The sequence below is a fragment of the Lithobates pipiens genome, unplaced genomic scaffold (genome assembly GCF_037356315.1).
Source record: "Lithobates pipiens isolate NorthernLeopardFrog02 unplaced genomic scaffold, aLitPip1_a1.2 Scaffold_16, whole genome shotgun sequence".
In the NCBI taxonomy this organism is placed as follows: Eukaryota; Metazoa; Chordata; class Amphibia; order Anura; family Ranidae; genus Lithobates; species Lithobates pipiens.
In genome coordinates, this window is record NW_027507748.1 from 333,428,799 (window position 1) to 333,446,887 (window position 18,089).

At 40.8% G+C, this 18,089-nt stretch overlaps 1 protein-coding gene across 1 annotated transcript in view; it reads right to left on the bottom strand.

The window, feature by feature from the left end:
- GRIK3 (glutamate ionotropic receptor kainate type subunit 3) overlaps positions 1–18,089 on the bottom strand; it is a 792,036-nt gene that overhangs the window by 295,217 nt on the left and 478,730 nt on the right. The window contains exons 6-7 of the mRNA XM_077481789.1: positions 16,930–17,103; positions 3,073–3,216 (exon numbers count right to left, since the gene is read on the bottom strand). Of these exons, the coding sequence (XP_077337915.1) occupies positions 3,073–3,216; positions 16,930–17,103 (318 nt within the window). The remainder of the gene's footprint in view (positions 1–3,072; positions 3,217–16,929; positions 17,104–18,089) is intronic.

Here is an 18,089-nt window from a genome sequence, read left to right on the forward strand (position 1 = left end):
TGATATATATATATATATATATATATATATATATATATATATATATATATATATATATATATATATATATATATATATATATATATATATATATTTATGGGGTGAAGGAAAAAATATCCACCCAATTATAATAGCATTTAACACAAAATAGTTTTATATTAGAAACATTTTAGGTATATGCTGGTCCTTTTAATTTTTTTTTTCAGTTTATGTTATAATTTTCACCATTATATATCATTTTATAAACCAAATCGGCCTAGAAATAAGTCACTGGTAACACCTTTTTGTGACATAATCTCTACGTTCAAAAGACGAATGTACACCGGTCCTTTATGACTATATATAGATGCCACATACTAATTTTGACTCTCCGTTTCTCTATAATACACGAACAATGTAGTTCTTTCCGTCATAATTTTTAAGCTAATGTGTCATTCATTTTTTAAGAAAAGAATAAATTTGTATTATGGTTTCATTGAAAGTTTGTGCTGATATTGCGCGTATTTCAATTCAGTCCCTCTGTTTGTTTACCATCCGGCCATCTTTGACCTTTCAGAACCCCGGAAGTGACATGTTTGTTATTACGCGTCATTCCCTATGTGCTGTGCGCTTCAGCGCACATTTGAGTGCAGTCCAACGATAACCGGAAGTGACGCGAATTGGTTCACATCACTTCCGGTACGAGATGTGCCTTTTCTATTGGACGATGTCTCATTGCAGACGTCGATCCAGTAGTCACTGGCGTGATGTGTCGCAGTTGCGCTTACGCCATGCCCACGTCCATATACAGCTGATTGGCTAATACTAGTTCCCACATTAAACCATTAACCCGGAAGTGACGCGGATTTTGGGACACCACTTGCGAATGTTTAGTTTATAGATGGCAAACAATCCGATGGTCACTGTGGGAATAGTTATAGATTGGATGACTGTAAAGGTATTAGAATACACATTTATAGAAGATTTGAGTAATAATATGAGAGTGAGGCGTGGAACGCACGCCCGACCGCCATGTTTTAACCGGAAGTAACATGCGGTGACACAGGCAGATGGAATTTCACCTAATTGAATATTCTGGATATAAAAGTAAGTGGGCTGCATTGGAGTAATGCCAGATGACGTCTATGAGGACGAAACGCGTCGGGACTCCACTGCAGCCGTGTTTTTATTGCAAAAGTGCTTGATTCACTGTATAAATGTGAGTTTTATTACTTTTTTTATTAAAAGTTTTTTTTTTATGGAATTACACTATTGGGCTATATTTCCTCTTTACATGTACACAATAATCTGAGCTGGATTGTATAGCTGGAGACAAACTATTGTTTAATATATGAATGGAACGATTGTATTCGAAATCTCCCTGGAAAGCTCATCATTGAAAATCCACGCAAATCGCATAAGCCTGTGTGATCCTTCGAGTATATATTTTTGTGGGGATCCAATATATCTGGTAAGCTCGCATCGTGATTGGTGGTGGGATTGTCACGTGGTGCATGCACGTCTTTTTTTACCAAAAGAAGTTGGATGGTGTTGTGTCTTTTTCTTACATATGGGATTGAATTACTCTTCACGAAAGACTTTATTTTGGACTTTTTTGCATCATTTTTATTTTGTATTTACATATTTTTATATGCACGGATTTGTGCTATTTGCACCAGAATGTAATATTTATCTTGGGTATCTATGTAATACTTTGAGGTGGCAGATATAGTCACTTGGTTTGAATAATTTCTAGCGCTACACTATTATACTGTATTTATATAAATATATATATACATATATACACAATTAATACATGATAAAAAAATAAAATAAAAGCGCACTAGGGCAGTGTTTCTCAACCTTTTTCCGGTCGGGCGCCCTTAAAAAGTATATTTAGATTTGAGGCACTCCAATCCAAGGCTTATGCGAAAATATATAACTCAAGAGCATCATTCACATTTTATCTTTCCTTGAACACCAGGCAGATATTAATTAATACATCAAATTATTCTACCTACCAATAAAAAATCATTAAATCAATTTTAAATGTATTTATTATAAATGCTGGAATTTAACTTGATTGCAGTGCTGGGTCTTTGAGGTTCAGTACTTTCGCTAAATTAAATGTGCTATATTCACATATGTTGGCAAGGAACATCCTGACAGGAGAGTATCTCTGCTACTGCTCCTCACCGACCAGTCACAGGCCAATGGCAAAAATGATCACCTAGCTGTTTTATTTCATTGTTTTGAAGAACAGTCAGGTCACCATCCTGGCTTCTCAGTCTGGCAGTGGTGTACAATTCTCAGGTTCATAATCAACATTTCTTGAACAGCTCCAATATTTGCATTTCAACTTCATATTTAACTGTTTGTCAGGAGTTCAACGTCAACATATGCTAATTAAAAAAAACTCCAGTACTATTCATGACCTCTGGGCAAATTCCTACTGCAATTTTTGGATAAACAACAACCCTGTCTATGTAAAAACACTGTTCTTCCATCTCCATGATTCTAACAGTCCCTGAGTTACAGAATCAATGTGCATTCAGCATGTCAGTGTGGCTCCTTTTCTTATGCTGCATACCACCATAGGTAGATTAGCAATTCAAAAACAAATGAAACCCAACATTCTTTTATTCCCTACTTTTATGAATCTTCCATGCAACCAATAAACTGCACTCTACATATAGCAAGTATATAATCAGCAGCATCATCAAAAAAACATTTACTTCTGGGGGTAGCAAGATTTAAGTAACCAAATGCTCTCAAATCCCCAGAGAAAAGCTATAGCCCAGATGCCAATATCCAGTTAGTTGCAGTAATTGAATAGAAAAAAGGACTTGGGCTTCATCCAAAAAGATACAGAGAGATACAGAAAACTTTAAAATTTTACTTAATATGTCTCCTCGTTGTGGTTGTTATAGTCCATTATTTTAGGATACTGGGGAATTCCCCAGTAATTACCTAATATATCTCTAGTTAGTTGCATTGTTGGCTGAATCTGATATTGTTGACCTATAGAGTTTCTATTTGATCTACATTGTCCTTTTTTATATATATATATGAAATATTACTGCTATTACCTACCTCTTTGATGAAGTTCATAAAGCGATTTCCAAATCTCCAAGCTTTGTGTCGATGACACTGCAATGAGTTGACTGTCATCTGAGGGGCCCTCTGGTAGCAGACAGACACAATATGGACTGCATCGTATGTCAGAGCAGCATCTGTCTAAAATAAAGGGCAACAGCATTGAAATTGGGAAGAATCTCACAAGGTTATCATTAATGCTACAGTGTAAAAAGACATTTTAGACAATTGTGTGCTTCTAATCAAAATATGGTGAAAAGTTTTCTCAGAAGAGAAGAGGCTGTTTCTGCTGCACAGACAAGTTTGCAATGCCATATTAATTCCCAAGGTTTTGGAATGTGATGTCAAATAAGTTTGTAAAATTGTAATGGTCGGGTATTAACCAATCCAGAGTTTCCACTGTCCTCATAATAATATATCTATTATTTTACTTATTAAAGCAGTATTTTTAAATTAGGTGGATCGTTTGTCTCCATTTATCAGGGAGTGCCCTGGATGAACATTGTAAGGCAACAGATCATTTTGCAGAGGGTCATTGTGATTGATAGGGAATAGGGATGAGCCAAACACCCCCCTGTTCGGTTTGCATCCAGAACATGCGAATAGGCAAAAAATTAGTTTGAACACGTGAACACCATTAAAGTCAATGGGACTCGAATGCGAAAAATCAAAAGTGCTAATATTAAAGATTAATATGAAAGTTATTGTCATAAAAAGTGTTTGGAGACCTGGGTCCTGCCCCAGGGGACATGTATCAATGCAAAAAAAGTTTTAAAAGTTGTCGTTTTTCCGGGAGCAGTGATTTTAATAATGCTTAAAGTGAAACAATAAAAGTGTAATATTCCTTTAAATTTCATACCTGGGGTGTGTCTATAGTATGCCTGTAAAAGGGCGCATGTTTCCCGTGTTTAGAAAAGTCCCTGCACAAAATGTAATTTCTAAAGGAAAAAAAAGTAATCTAAAAGTACCCTATAATGAATTGTCAGTTTTGACAATACAGATGAAAGTCATTGAAAAAAACGGCATGGGGATTCCTCCCAGTCCATTACCAGGCCCTTTGGGTCTGGTATGAATATTAAGGGGAACCCCGAACCAAAAGTAAAAAAAAATTGTGTGGGGGTTCCCCCAAATTCCATTACCAAGCCCTTCAGGTTTGTTATGGCTATTAAGGGGAACCCTGCACCAAATTTAAAAAAAGAAATGGCATAGGGGTCCCCTCAAAATCCATACCAGGCCCTTATCCGAGCACACAACCTGGCAGGCTGCAGGAAAAGAGGGGGGATGAGAGAGTGCCCCCTCCCATTCCTGAACCGTAGCAGGCCACATTCCCTCAACACTGGGAGGGTGCTTTGAGGTAGCCGCCAAATCACCTTGTCCCCATGTTGATGAGGACAAGGGACTCATCCCCACAACCCTTGCTTGGTGGTTATGAGGGTCTGCGGGTGGGGGGGTTTATCGGAATCTGGAAGCCCCCTTTAACAAAGGGGACTCCCAGATCCCACCCCCCATGTGAAATGGTAATGGGGGTACATTGTACTCCTACCATTTCACCCAAAAAAGTGACAAAACAGGTAAAAAAAAACACACATACAGCTTGGCATAAGTCCTTTAATAAAAACAAAACAAAAAAAATTCCAGCGATGTAATCCTTCTACGATCCATGAACGATACAGCCTCCTCCATAGGAGCTGTCTGGCAGAATGACGTGGGACTTGGATGATAGTTCTTAAATAACCAAGGAGGGGGCCACTCGTGACATGTGGACGGGTGACCCCGCCACCCTCTGGCACAAGGGGGAATGCCGGGGTTACCCAGTGACATGTACGGATGACCCCGCCCCCTCTGACACAATGGGGGGTTCTCATGACGCATCAGAGGGGGTGGGAAGTGACACCATTTACTATATATTGCCATAACCATATTTGGTCAATGATGTCATTCAGGATCCCCAGCTTCTTTGTTTATAAACACCAGGTGCCCAGGATCTGTTACTTAGTGGCAGGAGTGCTAGTGCTGTTACATGACAGATAACCAACTGGTTTGTTTACAAGCAGAAGCCAGCTGGGGATGTTTCATTTAGTTCAGGTGTTTCTACCACCCTGAAATGGCAAATCCATGGATGCTGTTTTTAACCACTTGCTTACTGGGCACTTAAACCCCCCTCAGTCCCAGACCAATTTTCAGCTTTCAGCGCTGATGCACTTTGAATGACAATTGCGCGGGCATACAACACTGTACCCAAATGAAATTTTTATCATTTTTTTCCCACAAATAGAGCTTTCTTTTGGTGGTATTTAGTTACAGCTCGGAGTTTTATTTTTTGCTAAACAAACAAAAAAAGATGCAAAAAAAAAAAAAAAAAAATCATGTTTTAATAGTTTGTTATAAAATTTTGCAAACGGGTCATTTTTCTCCTTCATTGAAGTGCGCTGATTAGGCGGCACTGATAGGCTGCATTGGTGGGCACTGATGGGCTGCATTGGTGGGCACTGATGGGCTGTATTGGTGGGCACTGATAGGCTGCACTGGTGGGCACTGATAGGCATAGTTAAGGCGGCACTAATAGGCACAGATAAGGCGGCACCGATGGGCACAGATAAGGCGGCACTGATGGGCAAAGATGGGCACAGATAAGATGGCACGGATGGGTGGCACGGATAAGTGGCACGGATGGGTGGCACGGATGGGCACTGATAGGTACCACAGATAGATGGGACTGATGGGCACTGATAGGTGGCACTGATAGGTGGCTCTGATAGGTGGCACTGCTGGGCACTGATGGGCGGCACTGCTGGGCACTGATGGGCGGCACTGCTGGGCACTGATGGGCGGCACTGGGGTGCAGCACCTTTGAGGCAGATTATGGGTGGCACTGTGGGTGGCACTGCTGGGTGGCACTGTGGGCACTGCTGGGTGGCACTGTGGGCACTGCTGGGTGGCACTGACAGGGGGGCACTTACTTTATTTCAGGATGGCACTGCGGGTGGCAGGTGGGCACTGGCAGGGGGCAGGTGTCCGTTTAAATTGCTGGCCGTGATCGGGACTGATGTCCCAAACACGGCCGCCGGCGATCGGCTTTTTTTTTTTTCTCCTCGCGCTGTCAGCGCGAGGAGGAATACTAGCCGATTACCGGCTCCGTTTTATCACATGATCAGCTGTCATTGGCTGACAGCTGATCACGTGATAAGGGGTCGGGATCGACCCCTTTCACGGATCGGTGATCAGGCGAGTCTCACGGACTCGCCGATCACAGAGCGCGCCGCGCGCGCCCCTCAGGGGGCGCGCAGGCCGCTCGTAACCGGGACTACGTCTATTGAATGTGAAAAATGTGAAAATTAAAATGTGGGTCCGCGCTATTGCCGTCATTTTGCAATAGCGCGGTACCCAAGTGGTTAAACAAAATGTGCCACTTTAAAGGACTTTATCACACTGCTCCCTAACTGCACATTCAGCTTCAAGGCATATTTCAAGCATGTTATTTGAAGGATCTGTGTATTTTCAGTGTAGTCTACTTCAGCCCCAGAAGATTTGGCTGCTCAATGACCAGGCCATTTTTTGTGATACTGCACTGCATTGCTTTAACTAACAATTGTGCAGTTGTGAGATGCTGTACCCAAACAAAATTGACGTCCTTATTTTCCCACAAATAGTTTTCTTTTGGTGGTATTTGATCACCTCTGCGGTTTTTATTTTTTGCGCTATAAACAAAAGAGTGACAATTTTGAAAAAAAAACAACACAATGGGATTGATTTACTAAAGGAAAAAGTGCAGTCGCTGCAGATCTGAGGGGAAGCTCTGCTGATTTTATCACTCAATCATGTACAAGCTAAAATGCTTTTTTTTATTTTCCTTGCATGGTCCCCCTCAGATCTACAGTGACTGCACTTGCAGTGCACTTGTAGTGCAAAGTGGATTCGCCTTTAGTAAATAACCCTGATATCTTTTACTTTTTGCTATAATAAATATCCCACATTTAAAAAAAAAACACCCTAGATAGGCTGGATCTCCCTCCTCACCCTAACCTTTGGCGCTTCCCCGCTTTCCTAACCAATAACTCAGATTTTCGCACATATCTAGACAAGGCCTGGGCAGAATACACGTCTGCGAATGCCACCCATTCCGCTAATCCTAACCTTTTTTGGGATGCCGGAAAAGCGTATCTTAGGGGGCGCATTATCAGCTATGCCACATCATTTAAACGCCACGCTCTCCAACACTACAAATTGGCCAGTGCCAGACTTCATTCTGCCCAACGGCAGCTGTCCTCCGCCAGTTCCCCTAAACACCACGACGAATGGGTCTCAGCCAAGTCCAATTTTGACAACTGGGCGGACACCCTTGAGCGCACGAAAAAGGCTCACTTAGATGCCACCCTCCACAGGTACGGTAATAAAGCTGGAAAACTTCTTTCCAGATTATGTAAAGGTAGTCTTCGCCCTACACACATCACCGCCCTATCTGATCACACGGGCCGTACACTCTCTTCCCCGCAAGCCATCAATGAAGCAATGTTACAGTACTACACTAATCTGTATGCCCCGGACCCCATCATACAACAAAAGGCTCGACAATTCTTAGACACCCTATCCCTCCCCTCTATCTCGCCGGAGCAATTGGAGATCCTCAATGCCCCCATCACTCTCCCTGAGATAGAAAACACCATCCGCCATCTCTACTCACACAAGGCCCCCGGTCCCGATGGCTTTACTATCGACTTTTATAAAAACCACATCAACATTGTGGCCCCCACTCTCCTCTCCGTCTATTCCGCTATCTGGGCGGGAGGTCCATATCTCCCCTCGGGGAACCAAGCTATCATTAAACTACTTTCCAAAAAAGGAAAGGATCCATTACAGCCCGGATCCTACAGACCCATTTCCCTCCTAAATTTAGACGTAAAAATCCTCTCAAAGATTATTGCCACGCGATTGGCTGATATCTTACCCCACCTAATTCACTCGGCCCAATCGGGTTTTACCAAAGGGCGAACGGCCACTTTAAATATCCGCAAAGTTTTACTAGCTCTTGAAGCAGCCAAACAAAACCCCAAGGGTTCCTATGCCATTATCACGTTAGATGCAGAGAAAGCCTTTGATAATGTTAGTTTCGATTGGCTTTCATTAACCCTCTCCAAATTAGGTTTCACAGGCCCCTTCTCCCACCTCATAAACTCTATGTACGCCTCCCCTTCCTTCAATTTGGTGGCAGCTGGCCTCCTCTCACCCAGTTTCCTATTGCACAAAGGCACCAGACAGGGCTGCCCTCTATCCCCTTTACTTTTTAACATAGCCCTTGAACCTCTATCTAGACACCTGACCTATACTGCTCCACTCCACGGCATAGACATAGGGGGCAAGGAACTCCGCACATCTCTGTTCGCAGATGATGTACTCATCTTCACATCTAATCCAGCAGCTGACATTCCCACTATTAAAAGTGTCTTTGACGAATTTAGGCTTTGCTCAGGGCTCCGCATTAACTATTCTAAAAGTGAGATTCTTCCTATTGGCTCCCACTCCACCCCCTCCTGGGCCGCTGGCTCCTTATTTTCGGTTGCCCCTTCTTTCATCACATATCTAGGCATCAAGATTGGGAAGCTACCTTCCTCGTTGTACCAGTTGAATAATCCTCCCCTGCTATCCAAGATCTCCCAAGAATTGACCAACTGGATGGATCTGCCCCTTTCGCTCCTGGGAAGGTGCCACCTTGTGAAAATGGTCAGCTTTGCCAAACTCTTATACCCTACGCAAACTCTACCACTATTGCTTAAACATAATGATGTTACTTCTTTGGATTCTGCTATCTCAAAATTTTTATGGCGCGGCCTACAGAAAATTGCACCTTCCCAGGGGCAAAGGGGGTATCAGTTTACCTAATGTTAGATTGTACAATTTAGCTTGTTTACTCAGAACCAGCCTAGATTGGATCACCCACTCATCCAGGTACTCCAATTTTGATCTCGAAACTGCTATGGCTCACCCTTACTCCTTGACTGCCCTGCTGCACTGCCGCTGGAAATCCGTTCCCCTCCCTCACCAACACAACCTTATTCTCAGAGACACAGCGATAGCCTGGAGGGAATCCAGGAAACTGGCTAATCTCCCACCCTTCATTTCTACACACCTGCCTATCCAAGGGAACCCTTGCTTTAATCCAGGCCTCCATTGCAAGGCTTTTTCGTCTTGGACTGAACGGGGTCTATCCCTTTTCTCCTCCTTGTGCGACCCGGCTACTGGCAGACCTCTTCCTTTCCACTCAGTGATGGAATCGTTCTCCATACCCGCCTCGCACTTTCTGCACTACCAACAGTGTGTCAGCTTTATTACTCAAAGTTGCAAAAAAGAGCTCCGTCGTTTCCAACCCAGTTTCATGGATCACCTGATACGGGACAAGTGTTTTAAGATCTCAGATGTCTACAAACCCCTTCTGGAACGCTCAACGCCTCCGGCCTCCAGCACCTCCATTGCAAACTGGTCCTCGGCCTTCCCAGACCCCGACATCGTCTACAAGATTATGCTGGGTCTCAACAAAGTTCTGAGACTTACGCCCAACGAAATTTGGAGGGAGACCCAGCTTAAGATTGCCCACAGGGCCTACATCCCGTTTTTGTCTCCCAAAGCAAAACAAGATGGGGCATCCTGCCCTCACTGTAAAGATCCAAAGCCATCTCTCTCTCATCGCTTCTGGTCTTGTCAGACAATATCTACATTCTGGGACCAGGTCATTGCATTCATTTTTGATATCACTCTACTGAAATTACCCAAGGAACCTCTGCTCCTAATCTTCGGATATTGGGACCCATTGCTGCTGCCATGGTCTACACTGCCGGGTGCCAGACCCATTTTAGGGCCCCATTCCCAGCATGCTACAGTCGAATGGATCTTGTTATGTCTACTTCTGGCCCGTCGCCTTATACTTCGTTTTTGGCTTTCGCCTCCCGGCCCCTCGGCCTCCCAACTTCTCCAGGACCTGCTATCTCTCATGCATAAGGAGAGGCTTCTGGCTGACTTCTCCCATGCCTCCCAAAAAGCTGCCTTTTTCGCCAAATGGCATCTGTTTATCACCGCAACCATGTCATCACTTGATCAATGTGCATTGGATCAACTGTCTTTTACTTACAATGACTTGCTCCACTCCTAACATATCTCCAGGATCTACTTAAATGCCTAGGCTGTTATGGTCCTTGTCTGCTTCCCAGGTTTCATCTTTGTGATTACTGCATATGAACCCTTCCTTACGATATTATCCTTGTTCCTAATCTGCCTTCTCTTCCCCACCCCTCGGTCCCTTCCCCCTTCCCCCCCCCCCTTCCCTTGTCCTTCCCTACCTTCCCCTCCCCCCCTCCCTCTTACTTATTTGGATCTATATAATGTAATCTAGGCATTTGCTCCGCTAGGGAGCCGGTATTAATACCTGCTCTATTTAGGGTTCAAAACGGTCCCCGATTCATCCGGTTGGTCCCTACTGTTCTATACTATGATAGTATTACTGTCCGCTGAACTCTTTGGTGTACCACGGTTTCCCTCTGCCCCAGGGCATGCCCTGGATATTTATATATTTTCTCCTTATCGCTGATTGTGCCTTTTTTGTATGCCTTTGTATGTCCTTATTTCTTTTTCTCTGAATAAAATGTATTTAAAAAAAAAAAAAACACACATTTTCCCCTCAGTTTAGGCCAATATGTATTCTTCTACATATTTTTGGTAAACAAAAATGCAATAAGCGTATATTTATTGGTTTGCCAAAAGTTATAGTGTTTACAAAATAGTGGATAGATTTATGGTATTTTTATTATTATTTTTTTACTAGTAATGGTGGCAATCTGCAAATTTTATTGAGACTGCGATATTGTGGCAGACAAATTGTACACTTTTGACACATTGTTGGGACCATTGACAATTATACAGCGATCAGTGCTATAAAACTGCACTGATTACAGTATAAATGATCAAGGGGTTAACTGTGTTCCCTAGGTGTGTTCTAACTGTAGGGGATGGGACGGTCTAGGAGGAGAGAGAGATCGGTGTTCAACACACCCTGAAAGAACCAGGATTTGTGTATTTACAGATCCCGGTTCTCGCTCTGTCACGAGCGATTGTGCATGCCTGGTCGTCATCACGCCCGCCACGCCCGCCGGGCACTCACATCTGCTCCAGGAAACACGTTGCAGGTGTGTGGGCAGGCGCAAGGTACGTCAATTTGCCCAGCCGAGCCAACCTGTCGCTGGTCCGGAAGTGGTTAAAGACTCTCTTCTATTTGAACAGTGTTTAAATATTTTTTTCTACATTTTTGCATTTTTTTTTTTTGCATTACTCACTTATGGCAGTGCATTATCTTGCAAATAAACTTTAAAAAAAAAGAACTTTTTTTTTTTTTTTTTAAATAGACTTCAATAACTTTGGTGTTTGAGGATTTCTTGTTGGGTTCACCAAACCATCTATAAACTGTGAGGTAGAACTTTGTGAATCCAGCTATATATAAATCTATTTTTGCTGTGTTATCTCGGTATATAGAAAGGATGTGAGTCCTCTGAATGTTAGTAATTGAAGACTACACTCTTAACTTCATTTTTCAAGCTTCTATTGATTACAGCTATGTTTTGTTTTTTTGTTTTTTGTTTTTTTAAACAGAGCAAACCTAACAAAATTTGTTCCTAGAGCAGCAATGTAAAAAAAAATGTCATTTTTAAATTTTCTTAACAAATTCTTTGGTATTAGAATGTGATTGGATGCTATTTTGAACACTGGCAATTGTTGTTTATAGGCCTAATTATACATTTTAGTAAATTCAGTAGGTTTAATAAAATAACTGTTGTATTATGTGTTAAAATATCTCATTTTGAAGATTATAATCCTATTAGTTGAAGTAGTTGAAATTCACCAGAGGTTGGTCTTTAAAAAAATAAGCTTAACTGTTGAAAGAAATAATCATAAAAAGAAACCATATTAGCATCAGTGTGAGTACTATGGGTGAACTCACTCCAGAATTGCCTCAGAACACTGGCCCAATGACCTGGAACCTTTGAGGCTGCCAATGTATCATCCTCTATGTGTGTTTGTGTCCTCGTTACTGCTAGAGCAGATGATAAACAGCACTGGAGGCTAGAGGCATCTGGACTCCGAAGAGGTTGTAAGTGATTGAGGCATAACCCAATGCTTGCAATGATACAACCACGGGCTACACAAGGAAAATTACATGTTTGAAATTCTCCCAGCAGCAAGCAGAAACTTTGAAAAAAATAATAAGGTCACAAAGCAACAAAGGTGATGGAGAGCCTGAATGAAATGTGGTAAAGTAAAGTGAAGATAAAAAAGACAAAAAATGGATTGTACTGAAGGAACAGATATATATTAGAGTTAATGTCCCAGAATTTGAACAACCAGTCAAAGTGTAATTCTTGAGATAAAAAATGAACCTTTACTTTTGTTATAATCTACTTAACTCTAGTTTTCATATATCAGCTCTGATGCCATGGTAGTAAAAGACTATTTTCTAACTTTCAGATCATGTTAATGTAAACCTATGATGGACAGAGGATAGAGACATGGGAACTTCATTTTCTGACCTTCTTCTGAATTTCAATTTTCTTAGCTGTTATTCTAATCCACTAGCTCCGATTCTGTTCCTAGGCAATGACCTTAAACAAGTATGCAGTTTAGGAAGGGTCAGCATAACAGCCAGCAGCTACTATGTTTTGGAAGACCAGAGTCTTATGCCGCGTACACACGACCGGACTTTCCGGAAGAAAAGGTCCGATGGAATCATTTCATCGGATATTCCAATCGTGTGTGGGCTTCATCTGACTTTTTTTTTTTTTTTTTAAATTGTGACGGTCCTAGAAATAGAACATGTTTTAAATCTTTCTGATGGAATCAATTCCTATCGGGAAAACCGTTTGTCTGTATTCTATTCTGACGGATCAAAAACGATGCAAGGGCAGCTATTGGATATTGGCTATTGAACTTCCTTTTCCTAGTCCCATTGTACATCATCGCATTCTAAATGAACAGACTTTGGTGTGATTGTGGATCGGAACTCCGTCGGAAAGACCGTCAGAGTTTATTCTGATGCTGCGTACACACGATCGGAAAATGCGACCATGTGTATGCTCAATCGGAATTTAGCTGTCCGAATTTCTGCCGGCCAAAAATTGATAGCATGTTCTCAATTTTCCAGACGGAAAAACTTTCTATCGGTAATTACGATCGTGTGTATGCAATTCCGACATGCCAAAATCACGCATGCTTAGATTCAACTACGAGACAGAAGCTATTGACTCCTGGCTATCAGAGTTTATTCTGATGCCGCGTACACACGATCGGAAAATGCGACCATGTGTATGCTCAATCGGAATTTATCTGTCCGAATTTCTGCCGGCCAAAAATTTATGGCATGTTCTCAATTTTCCAGACGGAAAAACTTTCTATCGGTAATTCCGATCGTGTGTATGCAATTCCGACATGCCAAAAATCACGCATGCTTAGATTCAACTACGAGACAGAAGCTATTGACTCCTGGCTATTGAACTTACTTTTTCTTGTCCCGTCGTACGTGTTGTACGTCACCGCGTTATAAACTACCGGAATTTGGTGTGACCGTGTGTAGGCAAGACAGCTTGAGCGGAATTCCATCGGAATTCCATCGGGAAAAAACATCAGAAAAAATGGTCGTGGGTACATGGCATTTATGGCAGTCTCCTTGTTTTTGTCAAATATTTCCTTTAAGATTGAGAGCATGACTACCTAATTTACTAAATGTGGAGAGATGTAAACATATTTAACCTTAATAGGAAACAGAATTTGGTTTTATTGCCATAGTCAACAATAATTTACTTTCTTCTGTGCACTTTTTATGTGAAACCCAATGTTTTAAACATGAATAAGACATCATGTTTGATTGAGGGTAGTTTAGTTCAGTTTTAACCCTTTAACTGACAAGCCCTATCTCCCATTTTTCACCCAGGTGGCTGGACCATTTTTGCGATTATGTCGTTTTCCACTATTTTTAACATAGATCTTAGCGAAAACCCCAAACCATATATATTCAGAAATCATAAGTCCTGTAGAATTATAAGATGGTGTTACTGATTGTTACATCCCATGATAGTTGTGCAAATGTTTATCACGCCACACAATTTCTAATTGAAAAAAGCACTAAAATCATTATTATTGCACATAAAACAACTTAATCATTGCCAAATATTAAAATATAGAACTGTATTAATGTTAATAAATAACTAATATTTGTAAACGTTAACCAGTTCAGCTGTAGAGTATTTAAAAAAAAAAATTGCACACATGTAAAAAGCTTAATTTTTGGTAATAAAATTAATTTAACCCCCAGAACATTATATATTTTCTGAAAGCAGAGGCTCTGTAGAATAAAGGCATGATAGTTGCAATTTTTTATGTCACATGATATCTATTTATGAAGTGCCAATTTTTAGGCTCCATGCACACTGGGCTTAAAAAAATGTCTGTTCTCTTGGCAGTAAAAATGTTTAGGGGCATGCCCTAAATGAATAAAAATTGTGCTTGATATCGAAAAAAACTGGTCTGCCAAAAATCTCCATATGTGACGATTTAACCACTCCAAGACCAGGCCTATTTCTGACACGTGTTGCTTACAAGATAAAATCAGTATTTTTTCCTAGAAAATTACTTAAAACCCCCAAACAATATATATATATTCCTTTAGCAGAAACCCTAGAGAATAAAATCGCGAACATTGCAATATTTTATGCCACACTGTATTTGCTCAGTGGTCTTTCAAATGCAATTTTTTTGGAAAGAATTACACTTCAACTGATTAAAAAATAAAAAAACAGTAAACTTATCCCAATATTTTGTAAAATGCGAAGATGATGTTATGCAGGAGCAAATAGATACCTAACATGTCACGCTTTAAAATTGTTCACACTCGTGGAATGGCAACAAACTGCGGTACTTAAAAATCTCCATAAGCAATGCTTTAAAACATTTTAACGGTTACCTGTTTAGAGATATAGAGGAGGTATTGAGCTATAATTATTGCTCTCATCGCTCACTCTAATGATTGTGGAGATACCTCACATGTGTGGTTTAAACACTGTTTGCATTAGCAGGTGCAACTTACATGTGCATTTGCTTTGACACACGAGCACGGAGGGATAGGGTGCTTTAAAAAAAATATGTAATTTCTTATTTATTTTCATTTTTTTTCTTTTTACACTGTCCCTCTGACAGTAATAGGCAGTGGCAGGTACTCTTTAAGGAGGGATTTGGAGTCTAAAAGACCCCAAACTCCTCCTCTGCACTTAAAAAGTATTAAAAACGCCAGGATTGGTGCTTTTAAATACTATGGATTTTTTAAAACCTTTACCCTTTAGCTTCTTTAGCAAGGCAGTGGCCCTGTGGCCCAGTCTCCGAAGGGATGTTCTCCTTCAGTAAGTCACAGTAGATGTTGGCTTTCATGGTTCCCTCAATGAACTGTAGCTTCCCAGTGATGGCAGCACTCATGCAGCCCCAGACCATGACACCCACACCACCATGCTTGACCGTAGGCAAGACACACTTGTCTTTGTACTCCTCACCTGGTTGCTGCCACACACGCTTGACACCATCTAACCAAATACATTTATCTTGGTCTCATCAGACCACAGGACATGGTTCCAGTAATCCTTAGTCTGCTTGTCTTCAGAAAACTGTGTGTGGGCTTTCTTGTGCATCATCTTTAGAAGAGGCTTCCTTCTGGGACAACAGCCATGCAGACAAATTTTATGCAGTGTGTGGTGTATGGGCTGAGCACTGAAAGGCTGACCTCCCCTACCCCTTCAACCTCTGCAGCAATGCTGGCAGCCCTCATATGTCTACTTCCCAAAGACAAACTCTGGATATGATGCTGAGCACGTGCATTCAACTTCTTTGGTTGACCATGGCAAGGCCTGTTTTGAGTGGAACCTGTCCTGTTAAACTGCTGTATGGTCTTAGAGGCCACCGTGCTGCAGCTCAGTTTCAGGGTCTTGGAAATCATCTTATAGCCTAGGCCATCTTTATGTAGAGCAACAATTCTTTTTTTCAGATCCTTGGAGAGTTCTTTGCCATGAGGTGCCATGTTGAACTTCCAGTGACCAGTATGAGAGAGTGAGAGCAATAACACCAAATTTAACACACCTGCTCCCCATTCACACCTAAGACACTAACGAGTCACATGACACAGTTGAGAGAAAATGGCTAATTGTGCCCAATTTGGACATTTTCACTTAGGGGTGTACTCACTGTTGTTGCCAGTGGTTTAGACATTACTGACTGTGTGTTGAGTTATTTTGAGGGGACAGCAAATTTACACTGTTATACAAGCTGTACACTCACTACTTTACATTGTAGCAAAGTGCCATTTCTTCAGTGTTGTCACATGAAAAAGATATAATAAATTATTTACAAAAATGTGAGGGGTGTACTCACTTTTGTGAGATACTGTTTGTGGTAGCATAGTAATGGACTATATTCTGTGGCCAGCATTTCTATTTTGTACCAGGAGCATGCTCAAGCAAGCCCCCCCCCCCCCCCCAAGTACTGTAAGTGAGCTGTCCCTAACAGCTTATTGTCCTATTTTTCTAGGTGCTTGCTATGCTTGTTATGCTTGTTGCTTGGTGCTTGTTATGAGGCCCAATCTGCCCCCCTACTGCTTCTGCCAATTTGACAAGAGCTATGAAGGAGATGACTGATTCATAAATGCAGCTTGTCTCTGTTGTGAGCACCGTCTCCATTTTAGCCCAAACTAATATAAAAGTGATATCTAAAGTTCCCCTATAAATGCTTAATATAAAACGTGATCATCTGTACATGAACAAGATCATTACTCTGGAATCGTACCGTCATCACTCCATCTAGTAGTCCAGTCTCTGGCTTAGGAGGTGCTTGTAGACGTTCCATTGACCATTTATCTACGATAGTGGTAACATATGGGTTTTCCACATTTAGTATACGGAATCCTGTAAGATTTACTCCAGAGTAACGATATGGCTCCAGGTCCAGAGCATAAAGATCCTAAAAAAGAAAATTGTATTTGTTACAGTACATTCAAAGTAAAACTTAAAAAAAAAGGTAATCTAAAGCCTGTATTTATACTCCTGTGGTCCTCCTTGGTCATCTGTCCTGTGTCACTTCTCTTCTTTCCCCATCAACTGGCTAGCTTTCGTATCACACAACAAGATTAGATGTCATGGCCAAATAAGGACTTCTGATGTGTTACTGTACCTTTAAAACTTTTTTTGTCTTGTCTTCAGTTATTCTTCACTGGATCTCCGCATTTATAAAGTGATTACATTAATCACATATACTTAATTTGAGGATACAATCTAAAGTATAGTTCCCTTTGACTTTGATGCTGTTTTATGCCAGATTAATCATGTTGCTAACCAAAGATGTTTACTCATGGGTTTACATTTACCTCTGTTCATTATAGTAAAAAATTAGATTAAAATAATGATGGTTTGTATTGGCTTCCTCAGGGAATGCTTGAATTTTATATCTTGTACATGTTATTTACTAGAGGCTATAAATCACGGACATTGTTGATCTTACACTGTGATTTCCTGATTAATTATAAATGGGATTTCAGGGTTCGTCAGTTAAAACCAAAAACTTTTTATACATCAAATATATTTTTCACATACTTGTATAATTTGTTTGAAGTTATTTACTACACTATATTCATTTTATGGTAAAAAACAATATACGGTATACTGTATAGATAAAGATTCCAGGCGTATGGCAGTTCATAATGTATTCTGATTAACCACTTGCTTATTGGGCATTTTGAATGACAATTGCACGGTCATACAACACTGTACCCAAATTAATTATAATTTTTTCCCCACAAATAGAGCTTTCTTGTGATGGTATTTGATCACCTCTGCGGTTTTTATTTTTTGTTAAAAAAATTGAAAAAAAAAATATATATATATATATATATATATATATATATATATATATTTTTATAAAATTTGTAAACGGGTAATTTTTCTCCTTCA